The following is a 27,341-nucleotide window of genomic DNA, read 5'->3' on the forward strand; positions in this document are numbered from 1 at the left end:
GTTCACAGGTAATCGCTGTCGTAATGGATTTATTTACAGACATTGATATCTTCAAAGACTTACTGGACGCCAGCTTCAAGAGGAAGGTTCCTGTCTACATCATCCATGATGACGTTAACATCAAACATTTCCTGAAGATGTGTGAGAGTTCAGGAATGCATATGGGGATGTTGAAAGTAAGTGGAATAAAGTGGACAGCCGGATCAACCAGCGCTGATGTTGTGTTAGTCACAGATACTAGCTTAAAAATAATGTTGCTCTGAGATGCTTTATTAGTTCACGATAAGCCCCTATAAAGCTACAGAGAGGCGTACCTTTGCGTGAGATTTTGTACAAGATATTATTCTGAAGTGGTAAAACATAAAGAAAAAAATACAAAGGTCTTTAATAGTGGCCTTTTTCAACAGTGAAAACATTTTGGTTTGGCAGCCTCATGTTGTCATTTTTGACTTACTTCAAAGGTCAATTGCCTTTAAATGTTTTGCAAAGTCTGTTTATTGATTAGAATCAGAAGTGACAGTTCACTGCCCTCTTTCACCATATACCTCTACAAGGAGCTGAGAACTAGCATCAATGTGAGTGCACCAGATGATGAAACTACAATGGTTATCCAAAAGCATTTGAAATGTAGATATCCCTTGGTTAAAATCCACTTTCTCTGCCTGCTGCTGATCTGCATGGAAATTTACAGCACAGAATGAAAAACCTGTCTCTAAATTATTAAGCAGTTGCTTTCATCTGGCTTCCTGAACAGCATGATCAGTTTACAATCACCTCTGAACCCCCAAAGTTGGATTAATACTTTGCATTCACTAACAGGTTTCTATTCTAATCCATATAACATGCCAAATTTCCATTTAGTCACAGTTTATATTGTCACTGCACCATCTGTTTCTTGGGTGTGAAAACATTTTGATATTTCAGTTTGAATGTGGTTTAAACTGGAGCAGTTTTATGATGGAAGGCAGAATCCAAAGTATGTCTTTTTGTTTACTAATCAAGTTATTTCCTGTGTGAATTTCAATGATGATTTCCTATTTTGATGGCATAAAAGTGTTGATAAAAGAATGGCGTGCTCCACAGTATCAGTGTTTTATTGAATATCTATGTAGACTATTTCTTGTGAAAAAGAGAAGCCCTGATAGTGATCTTTGAAATGATGAATTTGTTGGACAGGGTAATTGTAGAAAGAATGTGGGAGAATCTAAAACTAGGGCTATTTATACAAGGTAGTTACCAATAAATCCAATACAACAATGAGGTAAAGTTTCTTTACTCGGATTGGTTAGAATGTGAAACTGGCTACCACAGGAAGTGGTTGAGGAAAACGATACAGATGCTTTCAAAAGGAAATTAGATGAGTATATGAGTGAAAAGGGGATTTTTTTTATAGAACTTGGTGTTAAATTTTGTCTGATTACAGTCTTATGAAGCACTGTGGAATTGTTTACTGTTGATATTAAATATGTTCTGCAACAGTCTGGCTTCTACATTACGTTGATGAACAGATGGCTTAAGAAATAGATAGAATTGTATTAAGATTTAATTACTAGAAATAACCAGAACTCTTTTACACAACATTTGGGTCATCAAAAAGTGCCAGAGCTAAAACAAAAAACAAAGAGCTGGCTCAGGGAGTGTAGAATCCCATACAGATACCACTTGTCTAAGCTTTAAGGTGTGGTTACCACACAGCAGCAAATAACAGAAAGAAAGGTTCAATGTTTACAGGTGTAATATGAAGCAAGCATATGGATTATAAATAAAGCATGTGGAAACTCTACCTTAAATACAGACATTATCCATTGAACATGGCTAATGATAGATCTCTTATCTGCACTGATTGCTGACATTAATTCTGGATGAGGAAATTTATATTTAAAACAAAGTCTAAAATTTTGAAAGTTTTTTTTCAAAAAAAAAACAAGCTCAAAATCATGAATTGTCAAAAGAACAAACATGAAGTGACTTAGTGAAACAGCGCAGCAAAGATTTTTTATATAATACGAGTAGTATAAGATTAGGAGACCCTCAGATAATCAAATAATTCTCTTACCTTGTGGTTCCATCACATCATCTCCTGGTTGCCTATTGGGACTGTTTTCGTTAGAACAGATGGTGATTTGGTAGGTATTTAGAATGAGGCGATCATAACTATAAGATTAAATGTAAAAGGTTTGGGACCAAGAGCATGAGAAACATTCCTCCATTTCAAGGCTGTGAGTCTATGGAGTGCATAACTGGGACTTAATGATTGCAGCAGAGACCCATGTCAGCATTTAAGAATAGGTTGGATAGATGGTTGAATGAAGATGTTTGAATGAAGGGATAGGGGAATGAGGGAGGCACGCAGAATTAGGCTACTGTTCATGTGGAGGATCAGCATCAACATGGACTAGTTAGGCTGAACAACCTGTTTCCAGTTGTAATTTGGATATAATGTTATATTATTCAAGTGAGACACAAACAATAGCAGTCTCTGCATGCATTTGTGCATGTATGTGTGCCTCTGCATTTGTGTGTTTGTGTCATTTGCAGCCAGAAGATCAGATTATTTGTTTGTGTTAAATCAGCAGAATTAATTCCAAATTTCGCAAAAATTACCAAAATTGTTCAGACTAAATCGTGTGTTTTGACCAAGTACAAGTTTTGATTACATTTGTGAAAACCTTAATACAATTTGTATATGGTGTCCTGACATTGTTGATGATTGTACTTGTAATTCATCAGTAACCTGTCAGATTTTGGTGTTGAGAATTGTGCGAATGCTTTCATTTTTCCATGAGTGCAATGTGGCCTCCTCATCGCCCTGCTTAGAGTACCAGCTTTGAATAACTATCTTGTCTCTTAGCTGCAAGGCAATTTATTTTAAATAGGGTTATATAGTAGCACTTACTTCTGTCCCATTAGTTCATAATTAACAGATGGCGCAGTATTAAGAATGCACACTATAACTTCCCAAGGCAAATATGATCTGTCAGTAGTGCGGTAATAAATATAAAGACTTAATTACAATGGCAAATTGCAAATAACAATCATGGATTCCTTAAAATTTGCATTCTACTTGCCAAGTATGTAATTTTGTAACTTCCAAGCAGGTTTTGGAAACTGAATACAAACTTTAAACACATGTTATTTTTATATTTTGGTACTGATTTGAGAGAGCAGCATCAGCAGAAATAACCAGACCTTTACATATAATCACTGGTGTTAACAAAATCCTGTTAGCGCTATACAGCATCTAATAACAACTTGCATTTATACAGTGCCTTTAACATAGTAAATATCTAAAATGCTTCCTAGGAGCAATTATCAGACAAAATTTGACACCAAGTCATATAAGGAGTTATTAGGGCAGGTGACTAAAAGCTTGGTTAAATATGTAGGTTTAAAGGATTAAAGTTTTAAAGTGGACAAATTGGATAGCTCTTTCAAAGAGCTGGCACCAGCTCGATATATCAACCAGCCTCCTTTTGTGCAGTATAATTCTCAGATGGTTTTATTCACTTGTGGATGTGTGTCACTGGCAAGGCCTTGTCTAGCCTGTCCCCACTTGCCCTTGAGAAGGTGGTGATGCCTTCCTGAGTTGCTGCGGTTCATGTGGTGTAGATAGACACACAGTCCTATTCGTGATGGAATTCTAGGATTTTACCTAGCGACAGATTTCTAAGTCAGATCAATGTGTGACTTGAAGGCAAACTTGCAGGGGAGGAGTTCCCATGCATCTGCTCCCTTGTCCTCCTAGATGGCGGAGGCTATGGCTTTGGAAGGTGCTGTCAAAGAAGCCATGGTGAGTTGTCATGGTGCATCTCGTAGATGGTGGTTAAGGGAGTGAATAATTAAGGTGGTGGATTGAGTACTGATCTAGTGGGCTGCTTTTTCCTGGATGTTTTTTATTTGATCATTCATGGGAGTGTGAGCATTGCTGGCTAGGCCAGCATTTATTGCCCATCCCTAATTGCCCTTGAGAAAGGTGGTGGTGGTGAGCTGCATTCATAAATCGCTGCAGTCCATGTGGTGTAGGTACACCCACAGTGCTGTTAGGAAGGGAATTCCATGGTGTTGAGCTTCTTGCTGTTGAAGGTCAATGGAAGATTGTTAAACTCCCTCTTGTTGAGGATGGCCGTTTCCTGGCACTTGAGAGGCGTGAATGTTACTTGCCACTTATTCAGCTCAAGCCTGAATGTTTTCCAGATCTTGCAGCATGTGGACAGGGACTGCTTTAGTAGCTAGTCATGAAAGGTACTGAAAACTGTGCAATCATCAGCAACTTGGCTTGCTAGGTCAGTAGTCATTCTACCAAGCCACTCTTGGTGATGAACGTTGAAGTCCCTGCTCAGTACATTCTGTTGCCTTGCCACCCTCTCTGCTTCTTCTAAGTGGTGTTCAACGTGGAGGAGCACTGATTCATCAGCAGAGGGAGGGTAGTAGGTGGTAATTAGCAGGAGTTTTCCTTGCCCATGTTTGATCTGATGCCATGAAACTTCATGGGGTCCAGAGTCAATGTTGAGGACTCCCTCCCATCCGCATACCACTGTGCCGCCACCCTGGTCAGTCTGTACTGCTGGTGGCACAGGACATACCGAGGAATGTTGATGTAGGAGTATGGGACATTGGCTGTAAGGTATGATTCGGTGGTTATGGCTAGGTCAGGCTGTTATTTGACTAGTCTGTGGGACAGCTCTCCCAATTTTGGCATAAGATGTTAGGGAGGGGGACTTTGGGGTGACTGGGCAGAGTGTACCTATATTGTTTCCAATACTGAGGCTAAAATCAAATGGACCATCTGGTATTATTCTTATTCAGCTTTTTGTAATGAATAGATACAACTGAGGCATGCTAGGCCATTTCAGAGAGCAGTTAAAAATCAACCACATTGCTGTGTTAACAAAAGCTATAGATAGAATTGTGATTTGGGGCAGTTTATGTCACTGTTTTTGACCCCATGGGTAACTATCCGGTAAAACATTGCAAGCTTCCTATGATCTTATGTATAATTATAATAATCAGCTTAAAACTGATTATGTTACTTATGTAACATTAGTACACGATCTAGTTTCTGAGGCTGCACAATTTCTTTATGAATGGCTCTTGGTGGTAGTACTGCAATTTGATCTTGAACACAGCTTATAATCAGCACCTAAAGAAACAGAACTCAAAAGTCTTTGTTCTTTGCCTGTTGTTTAAACTTTAGAAGCAACTTTCTGAAAACTCCAATCCTTTCAGTGTTGACTGTTGTGGGCTGATGGCATCTGCTATCCCACCCGGCCCTCCAGCAACAGAGTTCCCCTGCCTTTAACTCACTATTTGTCTTTCTTCAGTAATTGAAATCAAATAAAATCGAATAAATTTCATCCACCCACTACTCCTCCTGCAAACAGTGTTTTGACCATTCTTTTATTACCAACAGCTGATAGATGAGGGAACTGGATCGGAACATAATGTAAATTATCTCCATTTGTAAAGGACATTAAGATCATTATTTAAGTGGGTATTGTCCTTAAGAAGCAAATACACTGCCCCACCCTTTAAGCCGGGGCTGGGGAAACCCGAGCGCAGGGGCCGGATCCGGCCCATTGCACTTTCTCAATCGGCCTGCAGTGAGATTTCAAAATTCAGCCCATCCACCCCTCCCTCCACCCCCCACCCCCCACCATGTGCTGCAGTCTGGGCCAGCCGCCGCCATGTTCTGATGCCTGTGCCTCGGCCGCAGTCACCAGAGGCCCAGGCTGTGGGGAAGAGGGTGAGGCCCAAGGTCTGGGTGCAGAAGCACAGGGCCAAGACGGGAAGCTGCCGGCTGCCGATCAGAGGGCGGCGTGAGTAAACTGGGGCAGCGGTCAAAGGGAGCAGGACACCCGGCTCCATTGCCAGGCTCACCGCCCCCTCCTAGCTCCATTGGTGTCCCAGGACAGGGGCTCAGCCCCTGCTGACTGAGGAAGAGGCCCAGGCTCCAGGCCCAGATTGGGAGCTGGCCAGAACCTTGGGTTGTTGAGTCACTGTCCTGGGCTGGTTTGGGGGTGAGACCGAGTGGGTAGGAGAGAGACAGAATGGGAAAGGAAAGCAAGCAAAAAGTTGACCTGAATTTTGGGAGTGCTGCCATTGAAGCACAGAAGCTGTGCTAGCATACATACATTGATCATAAAGAAAATGCAAACTCATCCATCGTGTTAAAGCAGTGGGTGGGTTGAATGTTTCTGTATTCTCTCTCAAAATATATAAATTAGGTTGCTTTTTAATGTTTGTGTGGCCTGCCACTGGTTTTATTTATGTCTAAGTGGCCTTGACAAGAAAATAGTTTCCCACCCCGCTTTAAACCCTAATATAATTCTGGTGAACCTGCGCTGTACCCACTCCAAGACCAATAGGCCTTTGTGGAGATTCGGTTCCCAAAATTTAACACAAAACTCCAGATGGGGTCTTCATTCTCTTTTCCTCCTTCGAAAGAAACATTTGTTCATAAGGACAATGGCCCAGACCTTCTGGCTTCCAGGTAGCTGGAGACTGGACGTACCCTGAAGACCCCTTGGAAGTCCTGACGTGTGCACATCCCTGGTACTTACGCAGAAAGTTTAAATTTCTAATTGCCAGTTTTACCCTGCCCAGAATATTCTGTGATTGGCCAGAGCAATGCAGGCTGTTTGCATTATACTTACCATGATTTTTACGTGGGTTTACATGGAGTTTTTCATAGCAGGTATAAAACCAGTGTAACTCTTAAGTAAATCAGCTGGAGTGTCAAAGCACTCCAGAACCCGCAGCAATGTTCACTTCCTTTCCCTAAAAATGTTCACCTTGCTGCTGGACAGTGCTCACACCCACCACCACCACCACCACCACCACCAAACCACCCCCCCTCCCCCCCCAAGACAGTGTTAGGCCCCCAGCTCTGAAGAAGGGTCATACGGACTCAAAACGTTAACTCTGTTTCTCTCTCCACAGATGCTGCCAGACCTGCTGAGTTTTTCCAGTATTTTCTGTTTTTATTTCAGGTTTCCAGCATCCACAGTATTTAGCTTTTATCTTAGTGCTCGCCCGCACCCCTCCCCTTCGCCGCCCGACAGTGTTCACCCACCTCCCACACCTCCTCTTCCAACTTGTCTTCTAGAATTCCTGGCTCCTGTCCAGGTGGTGTCAGAAGAGTCAGCGTTGTTGGGTGGGGGAGGGGGGAGTTGAGCATTCTCGTAGGGTGAGGGAGTTTGGAGGGGGGAGGTGGTGTGGGGCGTGGTGAACACTGTGCTGGGTGAGGGAGGGAGGGGTTAGTACTGTCAGTGGGGTGAGCTGTGCCTTTTTGGAGGTTGACAGCTACAGGCAATCTTAAACCCACGAGTTTTGCCCTCAGTTTCAGCCTGTCCACTCAAAGAATTGCAAGTGATTTGATTTAGAAATGCCGGCCACGAGATATTTAATAAATTGTAGATAATAAAAATCACATTTTCCATTGTAAAACAGAGTTGGAAATAGCACAATTTACACAAGCTTTGGGACATTTAATCTCTTACCAGAATACGGCAGCTAGTGTGGTTAAAAAGGGGGTGTAGCTTGGCCTCACTGCTGCGCTGTGCCTGCCTGCTCTCGTAGAATGGAGGCTTCAAGGAGCAGCCAGCATCAAATGCCTGGCCGGAAAAAAACACCTGGCAGGGAGGTGAGTATTTTTTCCTGTGATTAGTGTCAGTCAGAGCTGTTCCGACACTAATCGGAAGATTTGGGCCAATGTCATGCTAAATATTAAGATAAAAGCAAAAGACTGTGGATGCTGGAAATCTGAACTAAAAACGCTGACTCTTCTGACATCGGCTAGACAGGAGCCAGGAATTCGAGGAGACAAGAAAATGCTGGAAAAACTCCACATCTGTGGAGAGAGAAATTGAGTTTCGAGTCCATATGACTAGAGGCTAGGAATCCTGCGGCAAGTAACTCACCTCCTGACTCCCCAAGCCTGTCCACCGCCTACAAAGCACAAGTCAGGAGTGTGACTTGCCTGGATGAGTGCAGTTCTGACAACATTCAAGAAACTTGACATGATCCAGGACAAAGCAGCTCACTTGATGGGCACCACATCCACAAACATTCACTCCCTGCACCACCGATGCATCTCTACAAGATGCAGCAACTCAACAAGTCTCCTTAGACAGCACCTTCCAAACCCATGACCACTACCAGTTAGAAGACAAGGGCAGCAGTTAGATGTGAACACCACCACCTGGAAGTTCCCCTTCAAGCCACTCACCATCCTGACTTGGAAATATATCGCCATTCCTTCACTGTCGCTGGGTCAAAATCCTGAAACTCCCTCCCTAACAGCACTGTGGGTGTACCTACACCACATGAACTGCAGCGGTTCAAGAAGGCAGCTCACCACCACCTTCTCAAGGGCTACTAGTGATGGGCAATAAATGCTGGCCTAGCCAGTAACACCCACATCTCATGAACTAATTAAAAAAATGACTTCTTCAGACCTCTGAAGCAGAGTCATACAGACTTGAAATGTTACCTCCGTTTCTCTCTCCACAGATGCTGCCAGACCTCCTAGTCTTTCCAGCATTTTCTATTTTTATTTCATGCTAAATATTCTTTTGTCACAAAATTCAAACGTCCTTTACTTTTACTTTTTGTCCTTGTCCCTGACAAATCCTTTCGTTTCCTCCAGCTGATTTTCAGCTTCCCTCATTTTCTGCCAATGATTCTCGAACTTGCTTTGTTGCTTTGTTCATAATCTCCATGATAACTAACAGGTAATGGATTATCTGACACGCGCTTCGGATCCACATCAGAATGTCTCTGAGTAGCAGCAAATGGCTTCAAGTCTCAACTTGCTGCATAGTCTGTAACATCTGTTCAATCTCCAGACCTGCCAAACACAGATAAAATCTTGTTTTCATCTCTGAGTTGGCCGAATAAATTAACTGGAATTTCGAATCATGGTGGCAAGGCATCTCAAAAATCCTATAACCAGTTTTCTCCTGTTTTGACGTCAACATATCAGGATAGCACCTGGATGATCATATTCTGTAAGCTCCACTAAGAAAAAATAAAGTGGACTGGCTTATTTTCTTGAGGGAGTCCCCAATATTTGAAAAAATATATAGATAAAATAAGTTGATTTGAATGTGTTCAGAGTTCATTTCTTCACAGTACAATTTGAGCAGGTTTCTAATATAGATTCTGGTCACAATATATTAATGTATGCTGCCTAAAATCACCTGAGGTTTGCATTGTAGCTTCTGTTTAATGAGCAAGTAACATGTCATTTGGTATGGGTTTTGTGTCAAGTAGAGCTACCACCTTTGATTTGAAGCAGTTTCTTCTCTGATTCCCTCCCTCCGCTCCGAATAAGTGAATCGTGCTGCAAATTGGGTCTGTCACTCTCTCACTCAGGTAGACGATGCTCATCTGTAAGTTTGTACAACGAGTGTTGATACCTGCAGAGAACGTTAGAACTAGAGGACACAATCTGAGCTGGAAGTGGCGGTGGGGGGGATTCAAAATTAATCAGTGGAAATAATGAGCAGGATTTTCCCTGTCCTAGGGTGGTGGGTGGGGAGGTGGGATGATTGGGAAGATAGCGGGGAGCCGTGTTGGGACAGCTCCCCGGCACAGTCCTGCTACTGGGGAGGTTTTCTAGCGGTGAGGCTGGATGTGGAATGGCTGCCTGCCGACTGGAGGTGGACAGCCAATTGAAATAATGAAAGAAAAACCAAATACTGCAGATGCTGGAAATCCAAAATAAAAACAAAATGCTGGAAATACCCGGACAACATCTGTGAAGGGAGAAACAGAGTTAACATTTCGGATCAATGAAATGACCCATAAAGTTCTGATAAAGGGTCATCAACCTGAAATATTATTTCTGTTTCTCTCTCCATAGATGCTGTCTGAACTGTTGAGTATTTCCAGCACTTTAATTATTTAAAATGAAAATGGAAAGGGCCTATTAAAATGACTCCCCCCAACCCCACACCCCCCGGGCTGCCAGAAACCTCTGCAGAGTGGGGAGGTCATCACCTGGAGATGGCCTCCCTACAGCCTTCCAGGGGGCCATTCGAGTTGGAGGCTCCATGCCCCAAAGAGGGGGCCGTGAGCAGAGGAAGCGGCCCCAGTGGGTCATTCGGACAGGCCTGCCTGCTTGGCCCTTCTGGTATTTTTAATTTTTTTACTTACCTTTTCGATGCACATCAAAATGGAGGCTGTCTCTCAAACCCAACCTGTCTCTGCTGCGCCAGCTCTCCCAATGGGGCCACCGAGGCTTCGGAGCTGCTGGCCCTCTGATTGGGCTGGCAGCATCTACATCCCCGCCTGCCGTCCTTAATTGGATGGTGAGCCAGGAGGCAGCCAATTAGGAGGTTATCTCCTGTAAAATTGCTGAGCCAGTCTGATTCCTGGTAAAATCCTGGTTCAGGACCACCATTTGGTCTCTAAACCCATGGTAAAATTGAGCCCAATATTTTAGTGAACAAGTGATAACTCAATGGGAGAGCTTCTCTCAAAAGGTAGTGGAATCAGAGTATTGAATAGCTCAAATACAATTTAGATAGATTTTCATTCAGAAAATAACATTTTGGGGGACAGTATGTGAGTAGTTTCAGACATGATGGCCCAGGTTTTCGCCACAATGGAAAGCCTCTCCATTGGGGTGGGGCATATTTCACACATGCAGTTTAAGGAGGCAGCTAGCCATTTAAATCATCTGTTGCCTTCACTGAAATAGGATTTTAGTTGACCAGGAGTGTGAAACCCAACATGTGCTCGGTGGATTTGTTTGGATAATCAGGGGTACCCCTTTAGAGAGGTAAGGTACCCTTTTGGATCTGGTCCCGGTACACCTTTGAGAGAGGTCAGTTGCCCTTTGGAAGTGTTAAAAGTAGGCATAAATGTGTGTAAAAGTGCATAAACTCATTACTCATAAGCTCATTGGAACTGTCAAGTACCTGTCAAAGGGGCCTATCAAAACTCTTTGAAGCACCTGTCAAAGAGAGTTGTCAAGGCATTTAAAAGTCCAACCTTTTAAATCTTAGGGGAAAAATGGTGTGTTACTAAAAAAAGATTGCTTGCTGTTTCACTCTATTGACATAAGATTTCTATTACTAGATTAGTACTGCAAGACTGATTTCACAACCACCCAGTAAAGTGCCTGCCATTTCAATCTTTAATTGACAGCTACAAATGGTTATAGACAGTATGGCACCATGCTTGTTGTTATAAGGGATTGGACATTTGAATTAAATGTTTGATGCTATAAGACTTTATGTAGTTGAAGGAATGCAAAATAGCAAATGGGTTTTTGTGAATGAGTTTTTTTCTCAATATAGTGATGTTTGCAGTAAACCCTTAAAATAAAGTTCTATGAAATAAATTTCTATCTCATCTCTGCATGGGTCCTGAGGTCTGCCCATGGTGGATACTAGGTGAGTGACATGGTAGGTGTAAGGACAAGGGTGGGGGGCATGAGTTGGCACTAAGTTGGCATAAAGGCTATAAAAGTCAATGGGGATGGGTGGGGGTGCATAGTTTGGCAATGGGTATAAAGGGCCATGACGGGTGGGTACAGAGCATGAGGTGGCATGGGTTGGCCTGGATGGGGCATAGGGAGTGTGTGGAGGGGTGAGGACTGAAGGGATGATTTATGTTTTAATCTTTATTTTTAGACTTTGGACACAATGTCGGGTGCCTGAGGCAAGCCTTCCGTCCAGGCTGCCTCTGCACCCGGCAGCCTCCTCACTTCCTCATTGGTTGCCTGTACCTGATTCCTATTCTAGTCTGCCCACTACCAATGCCACCCCTGCCCCCCAGGACCAAAAATCCAACACCCAGGCAGCCACTTTTAAAGGTCAGGTTCACAGAGCCAGGAATTCTCCCATCTCTGCGCATCTGACCCGGGAGCAAAAATCTGGGCCAATGTGTAACAAGCTTGGGACAGGTAGCTTTGGACTTATGGTTCCCAGAGCTCTCCATTACAGGGGTTTTACTCTTTTCAAGTCAGAGTCTGTGCAGACTAACTCATGGAGATTGATGGCTAAGGTTAGCCAACAATAAATTATTATTCTATCATGCGACTACTAGGATGATTCAATGTAGAATCTTGGTATTTCTTCTTCTAGAACTTCCTCTGTTCCTAACAGCATATGGAAAACATCAGAACAGAACTAAATACTGTCCCACATGCATGCATTTTACAATAGGAGCCATTTAGGATGTGGGAATTCTTTTCTTCCTCCTCCCACCCAGCCAAATGCCATCGAGCCTAATGTGCAGCCCTTCTTCGTTAACATCAACTCACTGAGCAGAAATCCTAAATTTCACTTTGTCCTCTTGCACAAACCTCTTCATATCTTTTCTACTCTCCGCAGTGCATGGGGCTGAGACCTGTGAAAATTACCATTGCTTATGCTGTGGTATTGCTCACTGCGTTACTATGGTGCTATGCCCTTAATTACCAAGTGCACATTTAAACCATTCAGATCCCAAACATAAGTCGGAACAATAAATGTGAGGTGATTAACAGGGACTTCCTGCACAAAGGGCACATATGCCCATTTCATTGAGAACTATCGATCTACTAATGTCACTGAAAATTTATAGACTTACATTAAGTGGAGCTTAAGTGGTATAGATGAGTTGGGCATATGGGCCTGTTTCTGTATTGCAGACTGCGTATACAAGTATATCCATCTTTTTGACTTCGAATTAATCTTTAGTTTGAAACAGCTTCAACTTTTCAAGCAACAAGCAAATTGGTCTCATGTTGGGGGACAAAAGATCTACCCAACCCCCTGATGTTAGAACAAGTGTAGCCACATATTTCATTGACTTCTTTAGGCAGATAGATTTTGGGTGAATTGTCACCATCACCTAGACTGCTGCGGATTATTTACAGCTGCGAATCTGATCTTTGGGGGCTCTAACCTTGAAAATCTCTGACTTAAAAATCAGCCATTAACTGTGCGCTGACTAGAGAATTTAGCACATGGGCTGGCTTTCTATCTGTGGCTACAAGAAGGGATCTTAACCCTTTAACGAGTGTGCTGACACACTAAAATAAAAATTCATAAAGAAAACATGATGTGAAATAGTGAAATGCCCATCGTGTCTCTCATGACGAAGGTGAAAGTTGGGCTTGTGGCCTTAATCCATAGTCCAACTAAATCTCCCTGTTTAGAACAACCATTATGAAGTATGAGGGAATACTCCATTTGACTCACCAGTCATCTCTGATTTGTACCCATAAGAGAGCACTCTCCTACTCAGCACCTTCTCCCAAATGCTGGGCTAAAATGGGGGTTAAAAACAACATCACTGGGCAGGTAAGTTGCTATCCCCACATCAGCCACTCCAGAAAGCAGCATGTTAGAGATCACTAATGATGCACTAATTGCTGAACGACCAATAGCCCACCAATCTGCCTCTAACAGGCTAGACTTTCTGCCCATTGAAAATAAATGAATGAAAACCGAGCCTCATATAATTTTGCATTTTAAATCGTCTACTTATATTTAATTGATGAGGAAGCAGTCTTTGGTAGACAAAAATAGTCTTGTGGACTTTTATTAAATATCTGACACTATTCTAGAAATGGAAAGTTCTTTAGAGGAAAAATTGAGAAATGTGGTTTCCCTTTTACATTCTATTTACATAACATAATTTTGCTTAAATATAATTACATAAATTATACATGCAAAGCGTTTTGGTACATTCCTCTTGTATTGTGTGATTCACTTCCTGTCAATTTTGGAGTAAGGCCAACTCTTAATATTTTGACCAGGATTGACTTATGACATTGTCTTGAATATTTAGCATCAGGAGCCCAGATGAAACAGTAAAAATCTGAATGGGTTTGTAAAATGTTTTGTCAGCCACTTAATAACAGCAGTCTCTGAGATTTGCTGTAGTTTTACAAAGAAAGGACAAACTGATCTAGCCTCTCTGAAACCTCCTGAAGAACTTTGTGGCCCATGATTTACTTTGAATTGTCGTTGCGGCTGTTGTGTCAATGAACATCAAAGGTTATTGTGGAAAATAAAAGCTCATGGTATAGGGGGAACGTATTGACATGGACAGAAGATTGGTTGGCTAACAGAAAGCAGAGAGTAGGCATAAATGGGTCTTTTTCAGGTTAGCAAGCTGTAACGAGTGGTGTGCCACAGGGATCAGTGCTGGGACCTCAACTGTTTACAATTTATATTAATGACTTGGATGAAGGGACTTAATGAATGGTTGCCAAATTTGCTGATGACACAAAGATAGGTGGGAAAGTAAACTGTGAAGATGACATAAGGAAGCTACAAAAAGATATAGATAGGTTAAGTGAGTGGGCAAAGATCTGGCAAATGGAGTATAATGTGGGAAAATGTGAAATTGTCCATTTTGGCAGGAAGAATAAAAGAGAAGCATATTATCTAAATGGTGAAAGATTGCAGAGCTCTGGGGTGCAGAGGGATCTGGGTGTCCTAGTGCACAAATCGCAAAAGGCTAGTATGCAAGTACAGCAAGTAATTAGGAAAGCTACTAATTCTGTGATTCTGAGGTTATGTTATCATTTATTGCAAGAGGAATTGAATACAAAAGTAGGGAGGTTATGCTTCAGTTGTACAGGGCACTAGTGAGACCACATTTGGAGTACTGTGTACTGTATTGGTCACCTTATTGAAAGAAGGATATAAGTGCATTGGAAGTAGTTCAGAGAAGGTTTACCAGACTAATACCTGGAATGGGTGGGTTGTCTTATGAGGAAAGGTTGGACAGACTAGGCTTGTATCTGCTGGAGTTTAGAAGAGTAAGAGGCGTCTTGATTGAAACATATAAGACCCTGAGGGATTTGACAGGGTGGATTTGGAGAGGATATTTCCTCTTATGGAAAAATCTAGAACTAGGGGTCACTGTTTAAAAATAAGGGGTTGTCATTTAAAACAGAGATGAAGTGAATTTTTTTCACTGAGGGTGGTGAGTCTTTGGAACTCTATTCCTGAAAAGTGGAAGCAGAATCTTTGAATATTTTTAAGGCAGAGGTGGATAGATTCTTGGTAAGCAAAGGGGTGATTGCTTATCAGGGGCAGGTGGGACACAGATTTCAGGTTCCTATCAGATCAGCCATGATCTTATTAAATGGCGGAGCAGGCTCAAGGGGCTGCATGGCCTACTCCTGCTCCTTGTTTGTAACATGGCAACCAGTTCCCACAAACAACAGCATGAACCAAACCCTGTTCTATTCTTGGTGCGGTTGGTTGAGGCAATAATATCGGCATCTAGAGAACTCCCAGCTTTTCTTTGAAAAATGCTGTAGGATCCCTACTGTCAGCTTTAAGCAGCATGCCCTCAGTACTGCACAAAAGCACTTAAGTATATCAGTATTTCCAGTTCCAGTGTGGTCAAGTTTTTCATCATATTAAAGTGCAAATTTTCTTTTTGGACTAAGATTATAAAATATAAAGTACACAGCTGTCCTCTCATTAGAATGCAATTCTTGGGAGCCAAGGGAAATCTATGATGGTACCAAGGGCTGCACTGTATATAGAAGTGCATTAACAACCTCCTCCTCCTCCTCCTCCAGGTGCCATGCCCTACGAGAGCATTGGGGACCATGGATTTTCATTGGATTGGCCCATGATTATGCTTGGCAAAGTATCGCGATGACTTTAACAATCAGCAAATTTAAATGGTGACCTATGGCTCTGAGGCAGTGTGGTATTCTTCTGCACTGTTTCAAGGTATTGGAATTCTCTCTCTTGTAACAAAGTGAACAGCTCTTGAGAGGTTACGTGGATTAATAAGCATTTGGGATGAGTGTAAATGGATTGCGATCATGGAGTTTAGGAGATGTTTAACGTACTAAGGCATGTCTAAGAAATGTGTCAAGAGTGTGGGATAGAAGCTACAAAAGTCATTGCTGACCTGGAGATGAAGTTCGATATAGATGAGCATCAAGCAGCGGAGACTGATTTATATAAAGCCCTTATGAATGGTAACAAATGTAGTTGTCTTGATTTCATGATTATGGGCTATACTTCTCAGTGGTGGTAGGCACAGTTACCAAGAATTTTGCAAACTGACAAACCTGTTCTCTTTGTCGATCTACTAGATCAACTCTGGCAAAGCTGTGCAAAGCTGTGCAAAGCTGCTTGGGTGCAATGAATAATTTGCATGTAAAATCTATTTAAATATCTTTAAGTTAATGACCACTGCTAAGACCTTTAAGTTAATAACAGCACTGTGGGTGTACCCACAGTACATGGACTGCAGCAGTTCAAGAAGGCAGCTCACCACCACCTTCTCAAGGGCACTAGAGATGGGCAATAAATGCTGGCCCAGCCAGCGAAGCCCACATCCTGTGAATGAATAAATAAAAAATGCCCTGCTTGCAAATCAGTGACAATTGTTTGACCAGGATGCCAGCTAAATCTTTTCATTGGTATTTAATGCAGTTGTTTTTTTATTTATAAAGGATGAATAAGCAATTGATCATCCCTATACCAAGTATCAAGCCCTCCCAAAAATAACAAGTTGCAAACGTTAAACTGTTCTTGAGTTTTTGACTGCCTATGAAATGCCATTTAAAGTAGGAAATGTTTGGTTCCTTGTATGGGACTGCTCAGCACTGGAGAAGGCCACATGCCCATTCTGGACAATAAATCCATTACAACTACAACGAATGGTGAATGATCACTCAAACTGCTATCAGTATTGCTCGAGAGAAACTAGTAGCCTAATTCAAAAATGAACATCAATACCTGTTTTGAACAAATGTGTATGCTGATCATACGGGTGATACCATCTTAGTTTGTGAGTCTGAACATGTCTGTTAGCATCATGTGATGCTTCTCCTCAATGCATGAATAAATCTAATAAATCCAATAGGGAATTCAGGTGAAACGTCTTCACCCACAGAATGGTTAGGATGTGAAACTCACTACCGCATTGGATAATAGGGGCACACAGTGTAGATGCATTTCAGATGAAGTTAGATAAATATGAGTGAGAAAGGAATAGATGATTATGCTGATAGGATTAGATGAGATATGGGGCTCATGTGGAGCATAAACACTGGCATAAACTAGTTGGGCCAAATGACTTGTTCTGTCATTTCTATGTTATTCATTAATTCATCTGTGCTTTGGCTAAAGGCAGGTCCTTGGCTCAGTCTGCTGATGTTTCATCCTGAGCCAATCCCTTGGCTGTTTTTGCCAGTGCTGGTTTGTCAATGCTTTCCACCGCCGGGGGCAGGGTGAGGAGGCAGATCCCAAGTCTACCTCAGCCAGAACACAAACTGAACCCACGGTGTTGGCATTATTCTGAATGACATGCTAGTCATCTAGCCAACTGAGCTAACCAGGCCCAAATTCAATGCACTACTAGGTGATAATGAGTTTTATCACAAGTTACAAAGCAATTATGTCATTTCTTACTACCTGACAAACAAATGCTTTTGTTAACACTTATTTCCAGCTAGCTAAGGAGTCTGAATCATGGCCTCTAGTTCAGATATTGGACCCCAGGATTAATGCAGAAATAAATCCAAGGAGTGGATATTTTTGCCATCCAGGAAACTGTCAGATGATTGTTTGCCTATAGTTTGATCTGTTGCTGCAAAGCAACATGTATGATTAACCCATCCGATCTGGCACTCTTCTGTAACTTCCTATCTATCTTTATATTCCTAAAAAATCATAATGTTGAGTCAACTTTTACAGCCAAAGTTGGCATCTTAAGTCATGTGAAAATATGAACCCCATGTCATCTTATGCAAACAAAAAGAAATTGAAACACTAGCTGGACGATGCCATAGAAATTGATACATTAATGCAGTAAAACTCAAAATTTAACAAAACCCCAATAAACTTCGCAGGGGCTTTTTAAAACAAAATGTGACACTGAACGATATAAGGAGATATTGGAACAGGTTTAAAAAAAAGCTTGCTCAAAAAGGACTGTTTGAAAGAGAGTCTTAAAGGAGGAGAGAGAGTTCCTGGGAGAGTATTCCAGAGCTCAGGGTCTCAGCAGCTGAAGTCATGGCCACCAACAGTGGAGTGATTAAAATTTGGGATGCTCGAGAGATCAGAATTAAAGGAACACCGACATCTTGGATGGTTGGAGGGATGGAGGACATTACAGAGAAAGGGAGGAATGAGGTCATGGAGGAATTTGAAAACAAGGATGAGCAAGTAATTAGGAAAGCTAATAGAATGTTATCATTTATTGCGAGGGGAATTGAATACAAAAGTAGGGAAGTTCTGCCTCAGTTAGTGAGACCACATCTAAGTACTGTGTACAGTATTGGTCACCTTATTTAAGGAAGGATGTAAGTACATTGGAAGCAATTCAGAGAAGGTTTACTAGATTATTACCTGGAATGGGTGGATTGCCTTATGAGGAAAGGTTGGGCAGGCTTGTCTTGTACCCACTTGAATTTAGAAGAGTAAAAGGTGACTTGATTGAAACATATAAGATCCTGAGGGGTCTTGACAGGGTGGATGTGGAGAAGATGTTTCCTCTTGTGGAAAAATCTAGAATCAGGGGTCACCTTTTAAAAATAAGGGGTCGCCTATTTAGGACAGAGATTAGGAGAAATTTTTTCACTCAGGATCGTGTGTCTTTGGAACTCGCTTCCTGAAATGGCAGTGGAAGCAGAGTCTTTGAATATCTTTAAAACAGAGGTGGATATATTCTTAGTAAGCAAGGGAGTGATAGGTTATTGAGGGTAGGCAGGATGCAGATGTCAGGTTCCTATCAGATCAGCCATGATCTTATTAAATGGCCTGCTACTGTTCCTTGTTCGTATCTTAAAATTAAGCTTAACCAGGAACCAGTGTAGGTCAATGAAGACAAGGGTATAGGCATGTGAGTTGGCACATGGGCAGCAGAGTTTTGAATAACGTCAAGTTTAAGGAGGGCAGTACGTGGGAGGCGAACCAGAAATGTTTTGGAATAATCACGTCTAGACGGTAACAAAGGTGTAACTGAGGGATTCAAACTCTCGTGAACTGTGTATGCATACACTGTAACCTGTGTCTATGCATTGACAACTGTATCTGTGCATTTCACCAAATTCCTGGATCACTGGAGCCTTCCTTATCTTGCTGTTTCTTTTCATCCCTTTCTATTAACCCCAAATTAGTTATTAAAACACTCTGCATGTCTCGTATTATTTGGTAATTCTCTCTCTCTCCCTCTTTTCATCTCCTACCAGTATCACTTCTGCCATGTAAATATCTCCTGTGCTGCATCCAAGCATCTTACAGGTCACTCGATTTCTTTGTCTGTGCATGCACAGTTTCTCCACACATCCACTCCTTTCCCCCCACCTTTTCCTTGTCCTGTTCCATTTGTAACAGCTTCCAGTCCTGGCAAGGCCTGAAATGCCGACTTTACTATCTCCATGTGCGCTGCCTGACTTGCTGAGAATTTGTAGACTTTCTCTGGCCCGTACTCCTTTCATACATAAATGTTGGCACTCTGCGTCCTTTAAAATCTAATTTCTTGCACAATAATTATCTCAGGGCTGTACACAGCCAGCCAGAATTGAATGAGAACCACACCAAAGCTGGTTATTCCTCATATATTGCATGAAATCCACTTATGACAAGCTGTTGGCAATCTCACTGAAGGTCTGTCTGATGATTTCAGTGTCACACGCCTTTTTAAGAATATGTAATGATTCAAAGTGTGTCAAGTCAGCACCCTTGAAGAATGTTGCACAACTTTGTGATGTTTAAGTAGTTGATCACTGCACTGTATTGATTTTACCATTTAATACAGGTGCTCAAATGTGTATATATATCTCTCAGATTTTTAAAATATGCATTTAAGGGATGTTGGTGTTGTTGGCTGGTCCAGCATTTATTGCCCAGACCTAATTGCCCTGAGAAGTTGGTGGTGAGCTGCCTTTTTGAACCATCGCTGTGGTACACCTACAGTGCTGTTAGGGAGTGCCAGGATTTTGACCCAGTGACAGTGAAGGAACGGTGATATATTTCCAAGTCAGGATGGTGAGTGGCTTAGAGGAGAACTTCAAGGTGGTGGTGTTCCCATGCGTCTGCTTCCCTTGTCCTTCTAGAGGATAGGAGTTGTGGATTTGGAAGGTGCTGTCTAAGGAGCCTTGGGGAGTTTCTGCAGTGCATCTTGTAGATGGTACACACTGCTGCCACTGTCTGTCTGTGGTGGAGGGAGCAAATATTTGTGGAAGGGGTGCCAATCTAGTGGACTGCTTTGTCTTGTATAGTGTCAAGCTTCTTGAGTGTTGTTGGAGCTGCACTCATCCAGGCAAGTGGAGAGTATTCCATCACATTCCTGACTTGTGTCCTGTAGATTGTGGACAGGCTTTGGGAAATCAGGATTCCCAGCCTCTGATCTGCTCTTGTAGCCACAGTATTTATATGGCTAGTCCAGTTCAGTTTCTGGTCAATGGTAAGCCTCCAGGATGTTGATAGTGGGGGATTCACTGATGATAATGCCATTGAATGTCAAGGGGGCGATGGTTAGATTCTATCTTGTTGGAGATGGTCATTGCCTGGCACTTGTGTGGTGTGAATGTTACTTGCCACTTGTCAACCCAAGCCTGGATATTATCCAGGTCTTGCTGCATTTGGACATGGACTGCTTCAGTATCTGAGGAGTTGTGAATGGTGCTGAACATTGTGCAATCATCAGCGAACATTCCCACTTCTGACATGATGGTGGGAAGGTCATTGATGAAGCAGCTGAAGATAGTTGAGCCTAGAACACTACCCTGAGGAACTCCTGCAGTGATGTCCTGGAGCTGAGATGACTGACCTCCAACAATCACAACCATCTTCCTTTGTGCTAGTATGACTCCAACCAGCGGAGAGTTTTCCCCCTGATTCCCATTGACTCCACTTTTGCTAGGGTAACTTGGTCAAATGATGCCTTGACGTCAAGGGCAGTAACTCTCACCTCTCCTCAGGAGTTCAGCTCTTTTGTCCATGTTTGTGCCGAGGCTATAATGAGGTCAGGAGCCGAGCGGCCCTGGTGGAACCCAAATTGGGCGTCAGTGAGCAGGTTATTGCTAAGCATGTGCTGCCGGATAGCACTGTTGATGACCCCTTCCATCACTTTACTGATGATCGAGAGCAGTCTATGGGCTGGTAATTGGTTTGGTTGGAATTGTCCTGCTTTTTGTGTAAGGACATGCCTGGGCAATTTTCCACACTGGCTAGATGCCAGTGTTGTAGCTGTAGCTGAACAGCTTAGCTAGAAGCGCGGCAAGTTCTGGAGCACAAGTCTTCAATGCTATTGCTGAAATAGTATCAGGGCCCATGGTCTTTGCAGTGTCCAGTGCCTTCAGCTGTTTCTTGAAATCACATGAAATGAACTGAATTGGCTGAAGACTGGCATCTGTGTGATGCTGGGGACCTCTGGAGGAGGCTGAGATGGATCATCTATTCGGCACTTCTGGCTGAAGATTCTTGCGAATGCTTCAGCCTTATCTTTTGCACTGATGTGCTGGGCTCCTCCATCATTGAGGATGGAGATATTTGTGGAGCCTCCTCCTCCAGTGAGTTGTTTAATTCTCCATCACCATTCATGATTGGATGTGGCAGGACTGCAGAGCTTAGATGTGATCCTTTGGTTGTGGGATCGCTTAGCTCTGTCTGTCACTTGCTACTTATGCCGTTTGGCATGCAAGTAATTCTGTTTTATAGCTTCACCGGGTTGACATCTCATGGTTAAGTATACTTGGTGCTACTCCTGGCATGCCCTCCTGCACTCTTCATTGAGCCAGGGTTGATTCCTTGGCTTGGTGATAATGGTAGTGTGGGGGATATGCCAGCCCATGAGGTTATAGATTATGGTTGAATACAATTCTGCTGCTGCTGATGGCCCACAGCTATCAGACTGGATGCCCAGTTTTGAGTTCCCAGATCTGTTCGATATCTATCCCATTTAGCACAATGGTAGTGCCACACAACACGATGGAGGGTATCCTTAATGTGAAGATGGGACTTGGTCTCCAGGAGGACTGTGCGATGGTCATTCCTACTGATATTGTCATGGACAGATGTATCTGCGGCAGACAGATTTATAAGGGTGAGGTTGAGTATGTTGGCTGAATCTTGTTGGTTCCCTCACCACCTGCCACAGACCCTGTCTAGCAGCTATGTTCTTTAGGGCTCGGTCAGTAGTGGTGCTACCAAGTCGCCCTTAGCGATGGACAGAAGTCCCCCACCCAGAGTACATTCTGCATCATTGCCACCGCCAGTGCTTCCTCCAAGTCGTGTTCAACATGGAGGAGCACTGATTCATCAGCTGACGGAGCGCAGTACGTGGTAATCAGGAAGTTTCCTTGCCTATGTTTGACCTGATTCCATGAGACTTCGTGGGAGCCTGAGTTGGTATTGAGGACTCCCAGGGCAACTCCCTCCTGAATGTATACCACTGTGCCACCACCTCTGCTGGGCCTGTCCTGGTGGTCAGGACGTACCCAGGGATAGTGATAGTGGTGTCTGAGACATTGTCTGTAATGCATGATACCATGAATATGACTGTATCAGGCTGTTGCTTGACTAGTCTGTGAGACAGCTCTCCCAATTTTGGCACAAGTCCCCAGATGTCAGTAAGGAGGACTTTGGTGGGTCAACAGGGCTGGATTTGCTGTTGTTGTTTCCAGTGCCTGGGTCGATGCCGGGTGGTATGTACGATTTCATTCCTTTTTATTTACTTTTTAGTGATTTGATACAACTGAGTGGCTTGCTAGGCCATTTCAGAGGGCCTTTAAGCCAAACACATTACAAATTGCAAAATAACTCATTCCCTTTGATTTCAGAATGACACATGTAGTCATATCCTTTAGACAAAGTTATGTCAAATTGCAACACAAAAGCATACTTTGACCGTTGAAACCGTGGAATGAAGTTGGCAAATAATTCCAGTAAACATGTGCAGTCAACCTTTGGAATGTGCATTGAACATTTTGCTGAGTCATGCACTTGAATCCCATTGAGCTGCCACAGGCAGAAAATAAAATCAAAGTATCTACTATAAAATCAAATCTTCCTGTGTGTCAATTCTTTAAGAAGACAATAACCTTTATATAACATTTTAAAACATGTATTGTCTTGCTCCTACAGAACCTGCGAGTCTATTCTGTTGGTGGGACTGAATTCCATACACGCTCAGCCAAAACAATTGTGGGAAGACAGATGCAAAAGTTTCTACTGATTGATGGAGACAGAGCAGTGTGTGGATCATACAGGTAAGCTGATTAAAAAGAGGAGAGAAGTCAGAGGAGATTCACAGCTTGTCCTCCCTCCTTAGAGAAACCTAGGAGTTTTATTCCTTTGGCTTCAGCTGAAATGAGAATTGGCTGAATCTATGATGATCCAAAAGCTTGTCAGTTTAATCAAAGAAATGAACCCATTCAATGCCAGTGTAAAAAATAGTGGGAAGAAGTGTCAAATAGAATTGCATGGAATTTGCAGGACAGACAGGCCATCTGATCCGACGCAAATATGTCGGTGTTTATCCTGCACTTGAGCATTTTCCCACCTTATTTCATTTCGGCCTATAGCCATGACAATTCCTTTCTCCCCCATGTCCTTATCTAACTTCGTCTCAAATGCATCTATGCTATTTTCCTCAAGCACTCCACGTTCCACAATCTAAGAAGTAAGAAGTTTCTTCTGAATTCTTTATTGGATTTATTAATGACTATCTTACATTTGTGGTCCCTGGCTTTGGATTTCCTTACAAGTGGAGGCAGCTCTAAGAATACTCCATGTGGCAGTAAGTCCCACATTCTCACCAGTAAACAGTTATCTGCCAACATCACTAACAACTTTGAGGCTTAACATTCTTGACAAACATCAGGTCCAGTAGAAGAAACAGGAATTAGTTTATGGTGATAGAGTAGAGCAAAACCAGTGATGACGAATCAGACCCCTTTTGTACAGCCCATACAATTTTTTTTCTCCGTTGTCTTTGGCAGAGTGGAACAGGCTGGTGTTTTGCTGTTGCCCATTTTGTGTCATACCCAAGAGGAATTCCCACCTCAAACAGTTTTCGCAGAGTTCCTTAACCTGAGCGTGTCCATGAACCACAGTATATAGTGGCCAATGTGACCTTGTAGTAGGTGCGTTGAAGCATAGGATCTGACTGGATGATTTTGACTTGTATAGTAATTAGCAAGAACCAAAAATGTAACTTTCGCAGGATGCAATGCCCAAGAGTTATTGTTTTACTCTAAATCTACTCATACAGACTTTTTCCTCTTTCCTTTTAGTTTTACCTGGACTGCATCTAGACTTGATCGCAACATCATCACTGTGATATCTGGTCAAGCTGTAGAAACATTTGATAATGAATTCAGAGAACTGCTGCACTTTTCTAGAGCAGTTAATATGCGCAAACTGAACTTGGCTCCAGAAGTAGCGGAACCCGAACCTGTTCAGCAGGCACCTGTCCTTACAGCAGAACAAAGTGCTGCCATTGCCAGGAAGCTTATAAATCCCAAATATGCTCTTGTGCGGGCAAATAACCCCAAAATTGGCTCCGAGTCTTCCGAGAAAAAGCTGGATTCAAACAATGACAGCAAGAATCAGCCAAATGATCCAAATAAGACACAGAAGGCTGCAATGGTGGCAGACCCCAATTTGGAAAGGCTTATAAATCACCCCGCTCTATTGGACATGCCCAGAGTAGACTTGTTTGTTTATCTCCCTACTTACCCAGAGATCCCTCAAAACGAAAAGCAATGGCCAAATGGTTCCTCAGAAACCAAGGAGAGAAACCTCGCACTTTGTGGAAGTGACACCGTGGAAATGTTCACCAAATTAGGGTCAGATTCCTCCAATCAAGCAATGGCTCAACAACACAAGGCAACTTGTAAAAACCCAGATGTGGCTCAGACAGAAGATTTAGCTATGAAGGAGGATCCATTTCAAAATCGCCCTCAAACAGGTGGAAATAACAGGGACTCGGAAAATAAACCAGAACTGAATTTGTCAACCGCAAAAAAAAGAATGCTAACTCCAAAGGCCAAGCAGAAGCCAAAGGCAAATGTGGGAAAACTGGACATGCAACTGACAGGAACTATTGCAGTAACCTCTACACAGCACAAAGACAACTGGGTGAATGAAACATTGCGCAATAGCACTGAGGCTGCTGAAAGCCAACGGGTGGATTCAAATTTGCCAACATATAGAGAGCATGATGATGAGCAAGCAGCTAATGTCTTGGAGAGAGAGGATGATCAAGAGAAGGAAGCATTAACTCCTGCTATGAACGAAACGGAGGTAGGTACAGAAAGCAACAAAGCAGAACCTGATGACAAGACACTTCCAGAGGAGGCTGACTCAATATGTGTAGAAGACAATTGTCCATCGAATGCTTCGACAAATTGCACGCCAGACTGGAATACAGACGACAGTTCTCTCCACGATCTATCTGTTGCCTCTTCCGACTCTGATGACTTCTATGATTGTGACTTTGTTGACAGCAACATCAAAAAAGCAGCATCTCAGTTTGTGCTAAGTAAGGCTGATGATGAATTTGCAATCGGAGAAGTGAACAACGTTGTCAGCCGGGGCACCTTTGAGCGTCCTTCAAATAATTATAAGCAACTATCCCAATCGATGAACGATGTAAGAGAAGGCAAGAGTTCAGGATCTAAAGATGTGAACACTTTCTTCCAGGAGAGAGCAGCAATGAGGCAGAAGGCTTTGGATAAATTAAAGGTTACGCTGGCGATAAATTATCAAGATAAATTCCAGGTAACATTCTGATCTAATATCCTTTACTATACATTTGGATTATATTGCGAAGTAAATAGACGCCTCATCAATTGTAATGATATGGTTTCTATTTACTTAGCAATATAAGCCATTTTCAAAGTAATATGTGATTTTCAAAGCATTGGTTGTGAGTAGCTGGTGGTAATTCACCTTATTTTTAACACTATTTCAACAAGGGTCAAGTGTCTAAACAGAACTACTACTGGATGTCAATCTGCTGTTTTTAACCATTAGAAAAAGTAGACTCACTGAGGGACTTTAATTTATGCAGAGGTCGCCCACTGTAGCCCAGTGTGCATGCTCCACCTCCCAAACTTTCCCCATCAAAACAGTTTCCTAGATCGCACAGAGTTTTCCTGTGAAATTCAATTGATGAGAAACAGCCCTGGAGCCAAAATATCCAAGTAACAAGGGCTGCTGCTAATGAGCAGTGGCTGGAGATGGACCATGTAGATGTGCCAGGAGCCAGATTAGAGCATGTTATCGGGGGTAGACAGGAATGTGAAGCTGAGGTTAAATTTAGATCAGCCACGATCTTACTGAATGGTGGAGCAGGCTCGAGGGGTCGAGTAGCCTGGCGGAAGTAAAGAGTTCCACTGATTGGAGAAAGGAACAAGTTAGAGCTAAAAAACAAAAACAGAATTACCTGGAAAAACTCAGCAGGTCTGGCAGCATCGGCGGAGAAGAAAAGAGTTGACGTTTCGAGTTCTCATGACCCTTCAACAGAACTAGACTTCGGGTCATGAGGACTCGAAACGTCAACACTTTTCTTCTCCGCCGATGCTGCCAGACCTGCGGAGTTTTTCCAGGTAATTCTGTTTTTGTTTTGAATTTCCAACATCCGCAGTTTTTTGTTTTTCTCTCAAGTTAGAGATAAATCCTGATTAAACTCTAGCATGCTATTAATTGTTTTTCTCTTCTGTATTCCCCCTTTTACACACTTAAACACTATGTAGAGCACTGAGTTAATCAACTAGATGGCAAAATATAAGGCAGGCTTGGTGAATTGCGATGTCTTTTCTAGTTGCATCCTTTATGCTTAAGGGTTCACTATAGTTGATCATTTTTAAACTGCCTAGTGGGAACAGAAGGTATTTGTTATCTGCTGTAATGACCACAAACCACCTGCTGTCTGACACAAAATCCAGCAGCTGGCTTATGCAAAATGAGCCGATTTCCTGGGCGGTGCTTAACAATAAGTAAAGGGTTATCTCTCTCAGCTATGGAGCTTAATATTTATCTAATGGGCTACCTGATCAAATAACTTTTTTTTGATTTATCCATTCATGTGGGCTTCGCTGGCTGGGCCAGCATTTATTGCCCTTCCCTAACGGCCCTTGAGAAGGTGGTGGTGAGCTGCCTTCTTGAACTGCTGCAGTCCATGTACACCCACAGTGCTGTTAGGGAGGGAGTTCCAGGATTTTGACCCAGCGACAGTGAAGGAACAGCGATATATTTCCAAGTCAGGATGGCGAGTGGCTTGGTGGGGAACTTCCAGGTGGTGGTGTTCCCATGTGTCTGCTGCCCTTGTCCTTTGTGGTGATAGCAGTCGTGGATTTGGAAGGTGCTGTCTAAAAAGTGTTGGTGAATTCCTGCAGTGCACCTTGG

The 27,341-nt window shown here is 42.7% G+C and overlaps 2 protein-coding genes across 5 annotated transcripts in view; one reads left to right on the plus strand and one right to left on the minus strand.

Annotated features, from left to right (window-relative positions):
• Nucleotides 1-27,341, minus strand: part of slc5a10 (solute carrier family 5 member 10) — a 152,425-nt gene that overhangs the window by 41,235 nt on the left and 83,849 nt on the right. The window lies entirely within an intron of this gene.
• Nucleotides 1-27,341, plus strand: part of LOC121288075 (protein FAM83G-like) — a 39,684-nt gene that overhangs the window by 4,705 nt on the left and 7,638 nt on the right. Inside the window, exons 2-4 of the mRNA XM_041206374.1 lie at nt 9-176; nt 23,073-23,197; nt 24,224-25,712. Coding sequence (XP_041062308.1) covers nt 9-176; nt 23,073-23,197; nt 24,224-25,712 — 1,782 coding nt within the window. The remainder of the gene's footprint in view (nt 1-8; nt 177-23,072; nt 23,198-24,223; nt 25,713-27,341) is intronic.

The sequence above is a fragment of the Carcharodon carcharias genome, chromosome 15 (assembly GCF_017639515.1).
Source record: "Carcharodon carcharias isolate sCarCar2 chromosome 15, sCarCar2.pri, whole genome shotgun sequence".
NCBI classification, from domain to species: Eukaryota; Metazoa; Chordata; class Chondrichthyes; order Lamniformes; family Lamnidae; genus Carcharodon; species Carcharodon carcharias.